The sequence below is a fragment of the Vidua chalybeata genome, chromosome 2 (genome assembly GCF_026979565.1).
Source record: "Vidua chalybeata isolate OUT-0048 chromosome 2, bVidCha1 merged haplotype, whole genome shotgun sequence".
Classification (NCBI taxonomy): Eukaryota; Metazoa; Chordata; class Aves; order Passeriformes; family Viduidae; genus Vidua; species Vidua chalybeata.
The window spans coordinates 15,671,002-15,690,943 of record NC_071531.1 but is presented as its reverse complement, the minus strand read 5'-3'; the positions used below and the strand labels follow the sequence as shown (position 1 = coordinate 15,690,943).

The 19,942-nt window shown below is 39.5% G+C and overlaps 1 protein-coding gene across 1 annotated transcript in view; it reads left to right on the top strand.

Annotated features, from left to right (window-relative positions):
* PPEF1 (protein phosphatase with EF-hand domain 1) overlaps positions 1 to 19,942 on the top strand; it is a 38,262-nt gene that overhangs the window by 3,063 nt on the left and 15,257 nt on the right. The window contains exons 2-7 of the mRNA XM_053934344.1: positions 6,073 to 6,262; positions 9,240 to 9,367; positions 10,182 to 10,233; positions 15,911 to 16,083; positions 17,784 to 17,898; positions 19,660 to 19,706. Coding sequence (XP_053790319.1) covers positions 6,199 to 6,262; positions 9,240 to 9,367; positions 10,182 to 10,233; positions 15,911 to 16,083; positions 17,784 to 17,898; positions 19,660 to 19,706 — 579 coding nt within the window. The 5' untranslated portion in view covers positions 6,073 to 6,198. The remainder of the gene's footprint in view (positions 1 to 6,072; positions 6,263 to 9,239; positions 9,368 to 10,181; positions 10,234 to 15,910; positions 16,084 to 17,783; positions 17,899 to 19,659; positions 19,707 to 19,942) is intronic.

Below are 19,942 nucleotides of genomic sequence, written 5' to 3'. Positions count from 1 at the left end.
CAAGCAACCCCTCCCTGCCTTTTGGAGTGGGGCAATGGTGTCCTGATGAACGTAAATGCTGATGAGGACCAGGCCCAAGAGTGTAGTGGTGATATTACACTATCATGCTTCTACAGACATCTCCTTGTTTTGAGTGGTTTCAGGGTATGTGTTCGAAATCACAGTGTCCCCATGCTATCCATGCACTGCCAGTGGAGCAGATTCCTCAGGGTCTGTTGTGTGAGCAGTGGGCAGCAACAAATCACCATGATGGCTCTGCTCTTCCCTAGGGATCCTGTGCTGTTACTGGGAGTCAGGGGTCAGCATGGCCAGAAGCTGGGTCAGAGATGTGGACGTGCTGCCAGGGGTCAGGGTTTGATTTCAGATCGTGGCTTTCTGACCAGAGCAAGGCTGCGGTGTTCTCAGCTTCTCCAATCCCTTCCCAGCAGTCACACAAGGAGAAGACGAGCCAAAACATGAACTGAGTCCACAGAATTCCAGTCACACGTTTATGGTGAGAACATGTGCATGCATGAAGAAATGAACTGAAGGCATTAGCACAGTGTCTCCCAGCACAAAATCTGAATGCTTCATACTTGTGCCATTATCTGGGTATGACTGAGTGATTTGGAGAACACTTATATATCATATCACTTGCATGCAGGTGCAATGCCTTGTGGTAAATTCAGTATTTCTTTCCTTAAGGGCTTTCATAACCATGCCAGTCACATCAGATAACCAAATAACCTGGACAGCCTTATGTTTTTTTCCGGTGTGCTAGATCTGCTAAAATGCAAATCATTGCCTCAACACAGCAGAAAGGCCGAAAGAGATCATGTGACTTCAGATGCGAGGCAGATAACTTCAGCCCATCCCTTTCTCTGCCTGAGATTCAGGAGGCATGGTGACAAAACAGCTTTTCAACACGGAAACAGCACAGCTGGAGGGCTGCAGCCATGAGCTTTCACATCAGGTTGGACGATGAAAACAACATATTCTCCTGACTGTTTCTGAAGAGCAGCATTCAAGAGATTTCTTCTACGGGAGGCTGTGTAAATAGGTGGAGAGTGAGTGCATTGCAGCTCCTGAGCTCCAGAGCCCCAGAGAGAATTGGAGCACCTGTTCTGCAGAGCTGCACCCCTCAGGGGTTGCTTTCTCTTAAAAAAAAAGAATCTTCTAAAGGTACTCTAGTACAAAAAAATCTCGATATTGCTGAAGCAGAAAGAAAAAAAAGGTAATATCTTTGGGTGGGGTATATATATATAGCTCACTTTTAAAGAGCAAATTGACAAAATGACAGATGTATGTGGCATTATTTATGATTTTACCATGAGAAAAATCACTGTGCTTCATACTATAGTTTGACCTGGACTGAATCAGTTATCTAGAACTTCTGAGTACAGATGAAATCAAACAGCTTTGAGACTACTGTATTTCATGTATTTTTTGTTTTAGGAAAAATAATTTTTGTTATATTTTGAACCTTGTTCTAATGCTTAACTTAAATTTTATGAAAACCATGCTGAAGAATGAATTTCATTTTTAAAGTGGCTCAGATTTCAGCACATGTTTATTGTGAAGATTTGCTTTTTCAGGATGTCATTAAGACCCTGCTAATTAAGTGCAGGACAGTATGTGATCCAGCTTTTTGCTTAAAGGGTGTTAACTTTTATGCTCCAGTTGAGTTCAGTTTACTAGAACCAAATTTGCTTCGGGATTTTCAGTTTCCCCCTTGTTGCCTAAAAAAATCTCCCCCTAGAGGCGTTTAGCATTTCTGGAAAGTGATATGGTGGGTTTGCTTATTCTTCTAGGTGAGGAAGAATGTGTACCCCATTTGTCCACTTGTATTTGCTATTCCTCCTCTTTTTAAAACAAAATCTATCTAAAGTCTTGCTGCACAAAAAAACCAGGCTGCTTGCTTTGTTTATTTTCTGCCCCGCCAAAACAACAAAGCAAAACCCAAAAGTAAATGTACCCTTTATTGATTATAAATAACATGAACTAGTATTCTCCCACCATTTTTTCTACAGATTGTTTTTGGGTTTGCATGCAGTTCCTGAGCTCAGGGATTGCTTGAATTATCTACATATTCACACCTTTGCTACTCTTGCTTTTATTTCTTTTTGCAGTGCATTTTTTGGCTCAGGAATATGAGTCCACCTTAAAACTTCATCCTATTCTCTTTCAGGCTTTGCTGGCTTTCTGGTATCTTACTAACATTTGGCCAGTGCTCAAGCCACCACATGCATCCCATTCCCTATTGATTCCTGGCCCCAACACTGAGGTCTGTCAACACGGCCACTTACAGCAATCATTCCATCAGCTCTACATTGAGCTTAGCCTTGCTTCTCTGAGCAGGCAGAAGAAATTATCTGTTAACAAAAGCCTTTCTCATTTCTGTCTTTCACGTATTTATAATCACTGAAAATCACTTAATAGAAATGTTAGTTTGTTCCATGGGTGTAAAATGATGGAGCCCTAATAATGTATTGATTTGTTTATGTTTGATGTTCTCATATCAACTCCTTGGCAGATCAAATTCTGTGTTGGTGTCAAAATTACAGCTCCTGTGCCATAGCCAGGTTCCATTTCACTCTGCTAGTTGACTGCGACTGCTTCATCCTACTTTCTGCAGGGTGGGTCTTTTAGCTAATGAGATCTTCAACTCACCTCCAGATTCTCATCCTTGACAATCCCAACAAGACAGTTTTGGAGACCTGTTCTTCTGCAAGTTCTGACCTGAGTGTTGTGATTTAATGTCTGGGTTCTCTTCTCTAGGGTATTTTAGTCTTTCCAGCTTCATTCCCTCAGCGATGCAGAGAAGCAAATCCATCACAAATGCATATTATGGCATTTTTTCATTCTCTGCAGTCCTAGTTTCCAAAGGAATACAATTCTAAAGGAAATCTGTGAGTCACAGTAAAATAAAAAAAAATTATACAAGATAGCATCAATGGAAAGCCTCTGTCATTAGAAGCATCCATCCATCCATCTGATCTTTATGCTAAAACTGTCTCTATCTTATCACCTCTCCGTGTACATGTACTTCCTAAGACACGTTATGGGAGGAGATCATACCTACCTATTCAAAAATATGATTGAGAAAAGGGTTGAGTAGTGAAAGGAGGCATATTGCTGGAAAGAACTGTTGAAGCAAATGAAACAAATAAAAAGACAGAGGAGTAAGAAACTGACTTAAATCCTAGTGGATTGCAACAGTGGATCTTATTCGTATGCCTCCCATATCCTCAGGTTTAACCTAGTTTACACTTGTCTGCCAGTAGCACAGCTCAAATAATTTTAAAAGATAAGGTATGCTTTAAAGGATGGCTCTCTGCCCAAAGACCCTGCTGTCTGATTTCACTGAAAGTCAGCTATAAATCTTTACACGACTTCCATTTTCCTTTGGAGCACTTGCTGTGTGTAACCTTCAGCGGCTCCTGTCCAGAAAAGAGCAGCATGTGCCACTCTGGCTTAGCTTTGTGTGTCTCCATTGGCATGACTGCAAAGACATTTTATTTTGCTTCAGTGGATGGGTTTTGCTTTTAGTGCCTGTCTATAACAAAACTGGCTTTTTTGCTAAACTGAGAGAAATCTAGCAATTTTTTAAATTATGTCTAAAAGTGGGGCAGATTACTGACTTGTAGAAATGGAATGCCTGCTTTTTAGTCAACATGATGGATTCTTTCTTAAAGGTAAATCAGTGGTATAATATCCAGAATATTAACACAGCATTATATTTCAAATTCTCATCCAGCTACCTTGTGTCTCTTGCAATACCTTGGTAAAAAGCCCAGCTTTCCATTTTATCAGCCAACATTTGGGGCAATTTTGTAATGGCAAATGATTCTTCACCAGACACTGCTACACTGTGTAGGAAGTTGCTTATGGAAATTACTCTCCTGGTCTGGAGTCTGGGCATGCAGGTTGGTAGTGAGGATGGCTCCATAGCCACTTGAGAGGTTGTCATGAAAAGGTAGTTGAATGTTCACCCTGTCCATTTTGGAATGCAGATATTTGGGACTGAAGGTGGTGAATATTCCCCTGGACTAGCCTTTTGGTGGCCAGATTTGGCCTTTTTAGGAGGTTTAATGATAGGATATATGTGTGCAAGTTTTCCTCCAAGCTCTGAGTATATGTTTGAGTCTTCATTTACAGCTGTCACAATAAAATTTCTGTCGCTATGCTCTATCTTTTAATTTCTTTGCTCAAGGAGATTGTAGAAGTCCATGAGTTTACAGGTAAGTGGAGGAGAGTGGTGATGACTGGGAGGAAAACTGAAGTCATTGAAAGCAGGTTATAATCACAATTCAGCCCCCCATTTCTTGGGTCAGCCCATTGCTTTGGAGGTGGTTTGGAGGGAGTCTTGAGAGGTGTGATGGGTCTGTTTAGGGCTCCCATTGCCCACTTGCTGGGCACAGGCTAACCTGCCATTTAATCAAGAGTCTAAGTAGAACTTAGATTGTAAGGTGTATTTTGCCCTTAGTGCCAGTCTTCAGATCACAATTCAAGTCATGGCTGGCTTGTCTGAGATGGAGTAATGAAGGCTTGAGATTCTCTTAAAAGGGTAAGTGAGGAGATGGTAACCAGGAGAGCAAGAATTGTTTGGAGAGAAGACAAATTTGAGCTATTAGCAATATCAATGCTGTATTTGATGCTGCCAAAGCCATTGATCAACTCAAAATTAATATAAGAGCACTTTTTTTTTTGATTTCATGATAGCTTCTTCAGAAGGAAATAAAGCAGTCCATTGTGGGGGGAAAAAACCTTAAAATCCTTCTTTCCTGAATCAATTACTGACTCATAAAGAGTCAGACCCAGCTCAAGTGTAGGATACCCTTGTTTTGTGGGATCCTGAAAAAAATCCCCAGAACTACAGAGAGTTGTATTATATTAACATGACAGGACAGGATATCATATATAATAATAAATGTTGAAATCTGCACATACAGACCCATAACTATAAGTATTTTCTAATTCTTGAAAGTGAAAATCACCTAGTTATGAATTTATGTTTTTTTTTCTATTGTATCCTTCTTTTATTTTGATTTCTTCTAGTAAAGCCAAAGGAAAATAGTAGCTAAGCATTCATCTTATGCTGATGAATTTCTTCTTTGTTTTAAAACTCAAGTTAAAAGAAAAGGAATATCAATGAAATAAAACAATAGATAAAATAATTTAGATGTTAGATGTATCCCTGGAGATGGAGAGAGAGGGGTCAGTGTGATCATATAAGAAATCTTTAGCTAAAACAAAGTTCAGTATCTAAGAGCATCAGTTAATTTCTTGTTACTTAGAAATTGATCCATTTTGTATCTCAGAGGAACTGTATTCATTTGAATTTGTTGATTAGAGAATGTATTGCATTAGCGAGTGATACTATTTAGTGAAGGACTGAGCAAGTGCCAGGAGAAAAACCCAAAATACTTCACTTCAAAATGTATTTTGTTCATCTATTTAATGAAACAAAATCTTTTCATTTGATTGTTTTCAGTAGAAATGCAACAGAAAGTTGGATATTTTATTTAAATGAAATCTGATAATTAAGTGATTTGCTATGGTACTGTCTGTTCTGGTAAATTTGGTGGTGGTGACACTGAGCAATAAAATGATAAATGGGGTAGTAAGGCAACTTTTCAAATAAATTGAGTGTTAGGAGAATTGGAGTTTTTTAGCAGTACTATCACATGTAATTTAAAATCTTTAAAATTCTGCAGTTCCAATTTTCAAATCATAAGAATGAAGAGTAATATGTCTCCATAGTCCCTTGTCCCTAATAGTAAGGGACAGCTTTAAATGGGACAGTAGTAAGGAATAGCTTTAAATAGCTATTCTTCATATAAGAAATCACTGCTGCACATTAAGCTAACATGTAAGGAGTAAACTGTATTAATTACTAAGTTAATTTCTCTTGACTGCAAGTTGATAGTAATCAGATGTGGGGAAAAAAAAAAAACAACCCTGGTGTGGTCCAGTTTAGGTAGGATGTGCTGTACAATAAGATTTTATGGGCTGAAGGTACTTTAGATACTGTTTTGTCAAGCACTATTTTTTTTTCTCCCTATCCCTTCTTCCCAATCTCACCCCTGTTAGGAGTACTAGGAAGAGCCCAGGAGCCCAAAGGAATATAGCCCTCATCACTGAAGGAACAACAGAGGAAATGTGTATAATGCTTACAGCTGAGAGAAACATGCTTTGTATTAGCAGCAATTAAAACAGATGGGCAGCATCATTGGAACCATGGGGTGCAGCAGTTCTGTATCTGACAGGAGGTCAGAGAATGGTGAGTGTTGCCTTTATCTTCAGGGCAAGTGGTTGTTCTCTCTCTAACACCAGTAGAGGATTACAAGATAATGTTCTTCTCCCCCACAACCACTGCCCAGTCTTGTCAAAATATTTGTTCAGGGAAAATTATTTTCTTTTTAAAATTGTGCATAGCTTTTAGATGCTGGCTGAGGTCAGGAAGCAGCTTTAGGCCACCTCTAACATTGGCAGATTGGGTTGTAAAAGATTCTCAGCATCTGGGACAGAAGCTAAATTTCAGATGTGTCTGTGCTCGCTCTGTCACTGGCAAAGCTTAGGGGGTAAGGTATTGAGTGGGACCTTTTATGGCTTTTCACACCGCAGGATTCCTGGGCAAACCACCCCCAATTTCCCTGTTGTGTGACCCCAGTTATGAAACAAGTATAATAAAGCAGGGCTATTACAATGACTTCAAAATCAGTTTTCTGGCCTACCAAGTGCCTGGCCTGACATTCTCCCTGACAATTAGTGAGGCTGTCAGCTGAAAGTCTCCACAGGACCTGGTTAAATGTTTAATTAAACTAATAGATCATCACCCTACTTTTAATCATACCTTGGTATGAACTCAGCAGTCTTTGCACAGGCAGGTATGTTCCAGGATCCACTCAGACCTTTTTTCAGACCCTCTGTGTTCTCTTTCAATATTTTTCATTAAAGCACAATTTATTGGTCAGCAGAGACCCATTTTACATGGTACTGTGCATAGTCTTAGGACATTATTATGCTAAACAGCCGTGGTTGAAAAGGAAGGCTCTTTTTGACTGCCAAGCCAGGACACGAGTCACAGGAAGCTGGTGACTAAGAAGCAGGAGCACTTACTCATGGCTACAGGGATCCCAGCTGACTGGTTTGAGAGCAGCACTCAGCTTTGTGTATACTACTACAAAGCAGCATCAGTGCTGTATCACAGTAGTGAAAATAGAATGGAATCATCCGGAATCCCTGACCTACCTGTAACTGAGAGGCAGCTCAAACCCTCTTTGGGTTTGCACACTATGCCTACATGTGCCTTGCAAGACCTTAGGGAAGATTTCTGAGTGTATAAAAGCTTGGAGTGGGCATGAGGAGCTGTACTCTTTCTTGATCAACAACCATCAACAGACATTGATGTGGGGCTTATGATTTTTTGTGCTTCCTGGATTTGTTTTGTCTTCTGGAGCTGCGGGATGGTTTCCTTTCTGCTCTTCAGCAGTAGTCAAGTGATACTGAACCGTCTTTCTGAAGCCTGAGGCTGTACATTTCTCTAATGCATTAATAACATGAATTTAACAGATATTTGTTGGTATAAAGACCTACTGCAACTGATAACAATTTTGTTTAGAGATGCAGTTTAGCCTAGTGTGAAAATCATGTTCTGATTCAGTCCTGAGAATAACAGTGCTGTAATAAGTACAATTAAAAAAAAAAGAAAAAGAAAAACAGGAAACATTCTGTTAGATATGCAACATTAACCACAGTGATTGATATGTATCTATCTTATGTGATAGCAGTGGAACTGTGCCATGTTAAGTACTCAGGACTATTAAGCAACCCAGAAGGCTTTAATGGGAAGTTTAATGGCTCTGATGCTGGAAATTTGTTTCTGTGCTGGTGATTGTGCTTTGCCCCTTAGGTACTCTTCTAAACAGAAATGTTAGTGACAGCCTGGCTGTAATGTGTCAGGCTTTCAGGTCTGTAGTGTTGGGACTTCCAGAAAGGACAGAAAATAAGAGAGATCTCAGAGTTTATGTATGGTCTGAAGGATGCTCTTAGTCATATAAGGATCACATTTCCTTCAGGCAGGAGGATTTTTCTAGGATGAATGCAATATCTACAGGATAGGATTCTTTCTGGATTTTGCTCTTGGTTAGACTAGAAAATTCTACCATTTTAACCATACTGAATATTCATTAATGGTGAAATGAGCAAACAACATGTTGTTATGGCATCTGTAAGCATTTTTATAAAAATGTTTCCTTTATGTTATACTCTATTAATAGAATCACTTTCCCATTAATATTTGCCCTTACCTGCATAACAATCGTAAGAAAAAAAAAATTCTCACTCAGGTTCCACTCATCCTAGTATAAAAATTCCTGGTATTGGAGATCAGTTACAATAATTGACTGTTATAAACTGTTGTCCCTGTAGTACAGAGCTTTTCTTTACTGATTTGCAGTAGGCAGGACAGTGCCCACCCTAGGACCTCTTTCTACCACCAGATGTTTCTCTGCTTAATAAATTTTTATCTGAGCGGTTAAAGGAATGTGATCTCTTTGTGGCATGAATGAGGCCTGAAGGTAGCAGGCTCTTTCTTCCAGGCTGCATTCTTGATGATTGTCCTTCAGTGAAGTTTCTAGCAGTTTTCCAGACTGAGACCCTAGTGGACACAACTTCTTGAAGTGCTGAGTGGAATGCATATTCAGCACATAGTCAAAAATGGTCTTCTGTCATGTTCCATTGACTTTTTGGGTGAGTGTTCTTTTGTTAACCAAGCTAGCTAGCTCTGCAGGCAAAAACTTTCTGGTAGAAGAGGCTGTTGCAAATACTGTCATTACATTGTTGTTCATGTCATAGCTTGCAAAATCAAAGCTTTTTATTACAGCTTGATAAAGAAATATATTGTTGATAGGGTAAATTGTTCTTCCTTCACCTTCCCAAAACCCATATAGTGCCCATCAGCTGAACATGACTGACTTATTACCTGGGTATTGTCTTCAAGACAATTAAATGGGGAAGGTTACTAACTACTTAGGCCTGAGCAAGTCAGCGAGCTGGGGATCTGTTCTGAAGACAGAAACAGTAAAGACATCATGTATTTTTTCAGTCTCACTTTTACTGGGTTTCATATTATTGTTGACTATGCACAATGGACAGAATTTCTCATCTAATTGCAAAATTCTGCAAAGGCAGCGTGCATATTTTCCTTGTGGATTACCCTGCATCCATGTGTACTCCAGTGCTTTCTGTTTTGACAGTCATTAGAGCTGCAATCCTCATCCAGAAGTGGTACCGCTTTACCATGGCCCGGCTGGAGATGAGGCGCCGCTATTCTCTCAGTATCTTTCAGTCAATAGAATATGCTGATGAACAGGACCAGCTACAGGTTTGTAATCTTCCATTCTTCCTATACAAGCAGTTATGTTATCCCCAGGACTGTGGCTGCACAAACAAAATGGGTGTGTGGTGATTTCTTTTACAAAGTTGGGACTTGATTAATAAAACTGTTTCCCTACCTGACACATGAATTAAGTTGTGTGTATTCATACACAGACATACAGATGAATGTAACTACATAGGCATCAGGACACCATTCTACCCATACAGCATATCTAGGGTATAGGTTCCTGATAGCAGCTCTGTTAGCCAGGGATTGCAGGTCATTTACAGATCACTATGGGTGATCTTAACTGTCTGTGAGGCAATATATGTGCACCAGAGATATCAGTGTTTCAGCCCAGTGTCAGTATCAGCGTCAGCCCAGGCTTCCTTTAGGGTCAATATAGGAAGTTTGGAACTTATAGGCCTTTGTGTTCATCCTAGAATCTGTGTCTGAAGTCAGTTCACTGCATGGTAGCAGTTGTTTCTATTGACTCTGAAGGAAGACTAGGCAAATAGTCTGGGTGGTAGGCAAGATGAATTACACCTAGAAACATCAGCAGCACTGAAACAGCCCTGAAACACTTTATGTATTCCATGAAGTATCAGTGGTGAATTCATAGCAAAAAAGGAAAGGGAGCTATTTTTGTAGTAGGACACAAATTGTGTCATTATTGCAGGCTGATACTATGGGGAATATACAGTAGTGACTTATATCCCCCTAAATGGGAAATTGCAAGTAATTGAGTAAGAAAGATATTAATGCTTGTTGGATCACCTAAACTGATCAGTGTGTTTGTTCTTTTCTTTTTCATACTCAGCTATCCAACTTTTTTACATTCATGCTGGATCATTGTACTCATCCTGATTCAGGTAATAAAAATGAAAGTAATGTGGAGATTGTGTTTGAAAAACTTGATGTGAGGAAACTTAATTTTCAATGTGATATTTACAGCCTATGGCATGTGCTGGGGTTGAGGTTTGATATTCTAAATACTGTAATATGAATTTGATCCTCTAAGTGTTGACACTGCTCACTATCTACTTAGTGAGTCAGAGCAGTCAGTAAGTCAGAACAGGTGCCTGTTGTCCTTATGAGAATATTCAGAGGTGCTCAGAGTGCTTTCTTATATGTTACTGCCTTTCCTACAGAATCCAATTTTCACAGCTTTCTGTTCATGTTTTCTTAAACTATTAGATGTCACTATTCAGAAAGATTGTGTTCAGTTAGTTTAAGGCAGGTATAATCAAAGAGGTTGCTCTTTCTCCCCTACCACTCACCACCTCTGGCAGTTCTGGACCATGTTTTAATTTAATTTGTTCTAGATTTCACTGCAACATGTATCAGTATGTGAATGATAAAAAAGGAAATAAATTTAAACTGCTGGAGATAAACCTTTAGAAACCATCTCAATTAAGCTTCAGTTATTCAAGGAATAACCTTTAATTTTTGAAGTATTTTGGGATCCTTGGACATAACTTACTTTTGAGGTCAAGCTCAACAGAAGGACAGACTGAAAGTGATTCCTAAGTCCAGAAAACAAACATGACTTCCCTGAACAAATTCAGAATAGATCTAATCCCAGTGGAGTTAAAAATGAGGCTGTCCCCTTCTTACTACATTACAAGAAAATGCCCTTTCTCTTTCATCTGTCTAGCCACGGGTTATTCCAATTAAAAATTGCACAAGATACTTTGATAGCAGGATAAAACCACCATCAAAACCTTAAGTGGTTCAGTGTTCTAATGACAACCGGTAGAAATTGCAATTTTTCTCTCTTAAATACTTTAGAGTGCCTAATGCTCTCTGTGCTCTGCAGAAAAATAAATTACATTTAAGCCTTGCTCCAAAGGCAAGGCAGATGATTCAACAGTCCTCCCTTTGATTTTTTTCCCATTACTGCCATATTCTGTGAAAAAAATCTGCTTTAGTCATTTAACTTCCTGGGAAGGAATTGGCAAAGAAAAACAGATACTGCTCACTTAATCTACTTCTTCATGCTCATGGTGCACCTCTGTTCAGCTTTTCCACCTGAATGGGAAAGAAAACAGTAGTGCTAGGTCTGAGATTTGGCAAAATATCGTTAATCTCTAGTTTTATTATAATATTAAAATGGAATTTTACAGCTGCTTGTTGTAGAAAAGATTTACCCCCCTTTATTAACTGTGTCTACTGGCAGAATAATAAAGATGAGGTGTCTCAGATGACTTGCTAGGGCTCAGGACATTGCAGAGCACACTGCTACTTGCAAGGGCTGTTCATGTGCAGGTGGAGATCTGAGCCTCTCCTGTACACAGGGAGGGAGATGGAAGGTCCTATGAGCTGCTCCTCATCATCACTGCACAGGTGACCTGTTTCTTGATCTTGTAGATATTGGGAATTGCAGATGTGGTTAAGGCTGAAACACGTGATAAAGTGTATATGGTTTATGGTAAAGCATCCCTTTGTCTTGCTGGCTTAAAACTTCCATCTTTTAGGACTGATGTTGTTAAGACTTGATAACTGCTCTAAAAGCTTTATTTTTGTCTTGGTTTGTTCCCTCTTTCTAACACCATGTGTTACAGATACCAGAACCCTAAACGATACAGAAAAATTCTGGTGTATGTTTAATAAATAGATGGCCAAGGCTGCCTATGCAAAGGAGATGACTTTGATTTTTTTTTGAGGAATTGCATATCAGATGTATATTGTGTGGATTGTGGTTCTTTTTTCCAACTGCTGGCTGTGTGCATTCTTTGCTTTAAGCTCTTGATTGCTTGCCCCTGGAAGTGACCTTTGCAGCACTCATGCCAGCCGCACTGATGTAAGCAAAATCATTACTGAATAGAGGGATTCTTAAAGAACTGCTTCCACTTCTGCTGAATCACCATCTTAAGATGTGAACCACAGTGAATGTAAACATAACAACCAGAGAGGCTTCAAATTGACTTTGATATTCTCAAGCATTTTCTAAAAGCTGCAATTCTCTGGCTTTTTATCTGTTTCATCAGTGTGTGCTCACTTAAATTAGAGTGATAGCATATGGTTCAAAAGCTGTCTCCAAGAAGACAGTATATAATACTCTTACCAAAGAATGGGTTGCCTGTTCTTCTCAGTATGTGATAAGAAAGTTACCTGAAAATTTTGTGATGTATGGTTTTCCTTAAATTATAAACTACTCAGCCTCCACCATTAATCTTGTTACTTTCCTCTTTTTAATCTGTTTTTTTCAGATTATGTTTTTCAAAGAAAGAAAGCAGCTGCCATCTCATTAACACAGCAGTGCTTTTGATGTGATTGTTTCTGTTATACCCTAAAGCTTTTTTCATCCTCTCATTCTCCTTAAGATGTCAGTGTAGTTTGTGATTGGGATATTATATAGCTGAGTGTCTTGTTCTGCTTTTTATTAAAGGCTATTTTGCAAAGGTTTGTGGAAAATAAGAATAAAACCTTTTTCTAACTTACACTTTTCTCCCTCATTTCCTGAAAAAATCTTCCTACCTTCACAGTTTTCAATGGAAAGCTCTCTGGCCAGAGAAAGCTGGAAACTGCCTTTCCAGCAAAAGATGACCCATTTACTCACTCTTTTATGGGCACATTGAGGGTGAGAAGACTGCAGATGCATTCTGAGAAAAATGGTGGGACTGGGAATCTAAACCTGTTCCTTTCAAGGTCACCAGGGCACCTCCGGGAGCCTTCCTTCAAAGGGAAAAAAAAAAAAAAAAAAAAAAAAAAAAGTGTTGTTTTCTGCAGTTTCACTCCCCATGATGCCTCCCTTACAGCTTTAACACCCTTCCAAGATGTTTTACACAGAGTGATTCTTGCAGTGGGGAATAAGTTATAGCTGCTTGCAGTTTGTAGCACCAGGGATGGTGTGAAGGAAGAAATGTTTGAAGCATTTTAGAAACCTCCTTCCTCTTTGTAGGCTCAGTGTCCATTTGGCTTTGACCTGAGGGCTGTGGATCAGTATCTGGCTTATGTAAGAGCACTTCTCAGAAGTCAGAGGCGCTCTCAGGTACCCCAATGGTCAGCTGAAGGCACACAGATGGTGGCAGAACAGAGAACTGATTTCAGAGCTGCAGAAGTAGCTGATTCCTGGTTACCCTGATAGTACATCTTTGGCAGTGGCAGCTTTGACTTGCCTTGAAAAACTCCCATGGCAAGGTGATCTGGTCAGGAGAATCAGGTCTTTGGGCTTTCTGTGGCCAAATTGACTCCACTTAGCTCTGGGCATTTGTGTTTAACATGGAATATGGCTGTAGTTGTTTAGGGTTTATTAATAGTGAAGGCTCAGCTCTCTGAGCCTGGGCTAGACCTCTGGTGTCAGAATACAAAGTCGGTCATTGCCTGTGCTCCCTCTAGTCAGTGGAGAGATGCAGATGCTGGCAGAGAATGTTTCATTCTGTCTTGACATGTGTGCCAGAACCAGGCATGCCAAGGCTTTTCATCCCTTTCTTTCAGTATGAACTGAAAGAGCCTTTGACAGCTTTGACTAGAATAGCAAAATGTGAGGGGTGCTGAATCCTTCAGAATTAGTCCTGCATGGGGCATGTGGGTGAGCTGGGGTACTTGCTGAATAGTGTGGTGATTCCCCAAGCTGCATTAGGTCATCCATTACTGACTGTTCAGAGATGGGACAGTCATGCTGTGCAGGAAGAAGCCTTTAAATCCAGCTGAAAGACAGCCTGAGGAGCCATAAGCACACTTTAAGGGTAATGACCATGACTGGCTTTTGACAACTCATCCAGAAGTGGAAAACAGGGTGTATTTTGCAGAGATCTGCCCGACAGGGAAGGATTAGGTTTACCAGCCTGAGCATGTGCCAAAATAGAAGTGAGTCTGTGAGGAAGGCAAGTTCATGTTCAGAGGTAATGGATGGATGGCCTACTGTGTGCTGGAAGGGAAGGCAAGAGCAGGAGCAGGCATGGGCAGGTGTCTGCCTGGCTTGAAATGCTGAGAAGATCACTGACTCTGAAGGAGTCAAGTCAGATGAGGAAAGCTGGTTAGAACAGGCAAGATATTAGGCATTAGTGGTCTGAGGAGTTGGTTCTGTAGTCTCCACTTCTTTGGAAGTGGGGTGCAGAGGGAGATACTGTCCAGAGGCCTGCTGCTAGAGCTGGAGCAAGAATTGGTGCAAATGTGCTTGGTTGATCAGTATGTGAGAATCAGCAATTTCAGTCCATGGCGACATTCTGGTGTCCAGCCAGACAAAGCTGTAACTGTGGTGGGAGATTGCAAATCAAACTGCACTTGGTGAAAATGGTGAACCCTGAGCACCTTGCTGTTACGTGATGCCTTAATCCATTTAAATGGCTGAGTATAACATTGCATTAGCACTGAAAGTGCTAATCAGCTCACAGCTGAAGTACTGATAGTAAAAGGGGACTTTTTAAAATCCAGATTACATTTTTATCTGTTTATTTCTTTAATATGGATTTTATCCAGTTGCAAGACAAGTTGGCCTTTATGAGTCTCATCATTTATGAGGCTACATGCTGGTTTTGGCTACTGTGAGTTTTGAGTCACAGCTACAGGCCAGCTGTAAATCAGCAATAAATAATACAGCTACACAGCTGTAAATAATACATTTTTATTTGCAGTTGCAGGAAATCAGGGTTACAGAAAACTTAACTGTAGCCCAGCACAAAGTGTTTACAACAATCATCTCACAAGAGCAACTCTGCAACAGCATCTGCTAGAACACTTTCATTTAGGGACTGGTTCTCTCTTTTAGAATAATATATGACTAAGACAATCTGCAAGAAAAAAACTCTGAAATCCACTGATCAGCCAGTTAGGTTTCAACATTATGTCAAGAGAAATATTGGATTGAAGCAATTAACAGTGTTCCTGCTTCCTTCATGTTCCAGGAAAATTAGAAGCTGTGCTCTACTTTCACCACTCTGTTTTTGTTTACTTTGCTTCATCCAATAGTTTTATGGCAGCCAACCAAAAGCTGGCATTGTTTCCTAGCTGTATCAGAAAGGAGTGATTTGCAATCTGCTGTGAATAAATATAATTTTGTTGGTGACTTTTAAAATAATCACTGTGACCTGCTGGTATTTAGCCGAAAAATTTTAAGTAGAAAATAAAAGCAATAGAAGGGAATCTTCAAAACCTGTATTAAAAGTGTAATGTTGAACTTTAAACAGATGATGGTCATTAAATGATCAGCCATGACTTTTGCATCTCCTTGCATCACGGGGAAGGAGAAGGAAGTTTGTACCAGGTGATGGTTCTCGTTACCTATGAGCAGACTGCTCCACAACTTCAGTGCAAAATGTTTTGTAACCTGACCATAGTTACTAGCAGTTGGAAAAGAGTTTTTGTCTGTTTTAAAGTTTGGTTTGGTCTTTATTTCCTTGTTGTGGTTGATTGGTTGGTTGGTTTTAGTATTGTGAAACAATCTGGGGAGACTGGAGCTTTTCCACTAAAGGAGGCAGGAGTCAGCCATTGTAATACTGCAGCAGTTAAAGCAGTTACATTCAACCAGTTCTGGCCACGCTGTTAGAGCTCTATGGGGGCCTGGTGGAGTTTCTACATTTTTGTTTTCCTTCTATCCTGTTCCAGTTTCTCAAATTTTCACCAGCCCTAGTGCTCCTCAGGTGGTGGATGAAGACTTATGTTTAAAAGAATTTGAAAAGAAGATTGATGTTCCAGACTCCTATTACGGACCACGACTCTCATTCCCCCTTACTGTTGAAGATGCCAATGCTCTCCTTCATGCTTTCAGGAATGAACAGGTAATTTGCAACTAGCTTGTTTTCTTTTTTTAACTTATTTTACATCTGTCAAGTTGTAGTTCCACAATTCCAATGTAAAGCTAAACTAGTGCCCAAAGAGGTATTTCACCCTTCTTTTACATCTCATTACTTTTTCCTGCTAGCGCAATGTGATCATAAATATGCATGGTAAGCTGCCTTGGGAAATTGATCTGGCTGTAAGCTAACACAATAAAATCAAAAGCAGACAGTTCTCAGACAGACGAGTTCCCACATTTGATTCACTACTTTGCTGCATGACCACCAGGCCTGGCGCAGGGGAGGAGGCAGGGACTACTGAAATGAAATGGGAACCCTTAGCAGCTGCAAGGCTGGGGTTCTCAGTGAGATTGCAGGGCTGGGGAAGGTGTCCTGAGCTAAGATAGAAACTAATTATCATCTTTTTATGGGTTAAAAGTGTTCATTGTTTGGTCCTCTGTCTTTTGTCCCCCACCTCATTCTTTTAGAGGAATTGAGGTGTAAGGGTTAATCACCTCATTGCAGAGTGCAAGACTCCACCGTAACAGTGGAGTGACTATAAAGCATTGCTAATGTAGCAGAACAGAGTGACAGCATAAATCTCTGGAGCTCAGGCTGCAGCTTCCAAGGCACTGAGGAGGCTGTTCCTCATTCTCTATATTCCTGAGTAAGCCCTTTTGTTGCGCACAAGATGAGGATGGAGCAGGGAGGCATTAAATAGGACAGCTTTCTTTGAACTTGTAATTATTTGTGCTTAAAAATATGCTGTATAAAAGGGGCAAGGATCTATCATGCTTTTTAATTTACTAAATAAGAATATTTTTCTCTAGTAATTTTCTGTGGAGGCTGATTGTAAAAGTACCAAATATAAAGCACATGATAAATGAGCCAACCCAGACTTCACCTTACTGTCCACTCTCCCTTCTCTTACTGGCTGGCATTTTATTAAGGAAATGGTCATATGTAATTGGCCTTTTTGATTGCTTAAAGACATGAATCTTGAAAAGTCATTCTGTAGCTCATATATCTCCACTACTAAAATTCCTCAGATCTCTGGTGAAATTAAAAGCTTTAAAAATCACCAACTGACAAAATTTTCCTAAAAAACATCGGGAGAGAAGACCAGAAACTTCAACGTTGCACTGTTATAACTTCTTCACTGTGAACAGGAAGACAACCCTTACCAAGCCAGCTCTTACTGGAGTTTTCTTGTCATTGTTTTTGCAATTTGCTGAAATATCATTTATGACCTTTGTGGTTTTTTTGTTGGCTTGTGTTTTGGAGGTTCTGGGATTTTTTGTTTTGTTTGTTTTGTTTTTTACTCACACCTAGGATGTCTCTTGACATCCTTTTTATTTTTTTTTCCCAGTTACTTTAAACAGATGGCCTTATGCAGTGATTTTGAGTGCTGTTTAAGTCTTATCTCTTCTGAAAAACAGGAAGAATAGAAACAGACCAGTATAAATAAAGTGGGAAAATCTATAAAACAAGTTCAGTAAGGGCTCCATATCCATTCACTGGGAAGCAAATGCAAAGCTATGAACACTCCTAATTTCCAGCACTAGGCCATACAGCCTGTACTCATGTCTGGAGGTCTGCACTATAAATAACCTTGGCAGTACATGTCTGATATTAAAAAGCAGGCAGACCTATTGCTAATTCAGATAAGTCTTCCTTTTCTACCTGTTTTTTTCTTCTCCCAGCTGCTTCATGCCCGCTATGTACTGCAGCTGCTAAGTGAAACTAGGAGGGTTCTCAAGGAGATGCCAAATATCACCCATCTTTCAACTTCCTACTCCAAGGAAATAACTGTCTGTGGTAAGGTGCCAGAGAAGATAACTGCTTTGGGCTATGGGTTGATATTCTAAGTGCTGAGAGAATGATACTGGCATTTCCAAATTTTGCCATTAGAAGAAAGTTCTCAATGCCCTAAAAAGTTATTTCTTTTTATTTGTTTTCCCCCACAAATGCATAAATTGGAGCAAACAAACAAAATAATAAAGTTCCTGAATCATAAAGTATATTTTAGGAAATTCCCTCACCTCCTTTTTCCTGTTCTTGTTTCACATTTCTGAATGAGTCAGTATTAATTCAGCTAACACTGCAGTGCAACTTAAATACTCCCACACTTCCACCTCTAAAATGCGACCAAGTATTTTGATCACTGGCTTTAAGTCTCACCTCTTTCTCCTCTCACTGGGAAAAAAAACCTTACTCAGTAATGATTTTAATGATTTTAATCATAATTTACTCAGTAATGATTTTAATGAGGGTTTAATATAGGTGGCAAAAAAGACCTTTCATTGACAGCATGACTATCTAGAATAAATTGAAATGATAATAACCCCTCATTTCTAAGGAGACCCAAAAAGATGGATAAGTCTTTATACAACCAACAATTTAGTCTCACAGAATGATGTGTCACACAGTAAGGAACTAAGAGCTCTTTGCCCATCTATTTTGTTACACTTTTGTAAATTATGGATAATGGGATGCAGTATCCTGACTTGATACAGAATGCAGTAGCTGCAAAACAGAACAGTAATGGTGACATAACTCTTTACATCTATCAGTGTGTGCTGTGTGTAATAGTAAAGTGGTATAAAGGAGGTACTGTGAGACATGCAAAATAAATAATATTTTTAAGATGTGGTTATGGACCTACTTTGATTGCCAGGAAAGGGTTTGTTTAAATGAGGTTTTGTATAAACAATAATTTATTAACCAAGCCAACAAGACCCCTTTCCAAACCAAGGAAACACAGATTCATGCTTGTTCACAACACATGTTCTCGTTAAATAAACATTCCTCTTCATGTTTGCATTGCATTTGCACTATGTAAGCAGCATCAAAAGGGATCCCTCTCCTGTACTGAAACTAAAAGCTTTTGTCACCAGAAAGAACCTCTGCAGAAGACAGATAACCCATTTTTAAACATAATTGGTCCAAAATGTCTATTTCCTTAAGGTATCACTCTCCATTTCTTATAATTTCAAATTAATAATGTAGATTAAATATATACCTGAAATGTTTGCATCTACATGTGATAAATATCTATCATAGCTTGAAAGATCCCTTAGAACAAATTCAGCAGGCTCATAATTAATCAAAAGCACAGAAAATGTATACACATAAAAATGTCATTTCTCTTTTCCTAATTATTGGTGGTAAAAGCATATTATCACAAGATAGGTTTTGAAACTGTTCTGCAGCTTCGTGGTGGTGAGTCACAGACATGAAAAGGTTGGCTCTGCGAGCATGAAATGCAGTCAGATGCACAGGGGATCTGTGCTGCAGTGACGCATGGTGTTGGGGTGAAATCCTCCTGCCTGTTCCAAACAAACCTCTCAGAAAGGGCCCAATCCATCATTCCTGTGGCCTTAGCATTGAGGCACACACGCATGAACAATTCTTGACACTCTCCATCACTTCCTACTGGTAGTAATCAAAACCTGTCCCTGAAACATGTTCAGTTGTGCAGTATAAAAAGGTATTAGATCCAGCTAATTCCGGTTTTATAATTCTAGTTTCTTCCTTCTCTGTGAGAAATTTTTTAAAAATTCTTTTTGTTTCCTGTAGGAGATTTGCATGGAAACCTGGATGATCTTTTGCTGATATTCTATAAGGTAAGTAGGTACTCTGAGATGGAGCATTTTCACTTTATGACTTGTTATTAAGAACAGTTATTTATATGTGACAGATTTATCACCATTAGAACTGCTTATGTGGTGTCCGTACACCACACATAAATCATGGAACAATTTGGTGTCTTTGTCAGGGCTTTCCCTTCTTCATATCCTCCTGCTCACTGTGTAGGAGGTCAAGGACATTATTGTTTTCCTGAATGCTGAACTGCAGCATG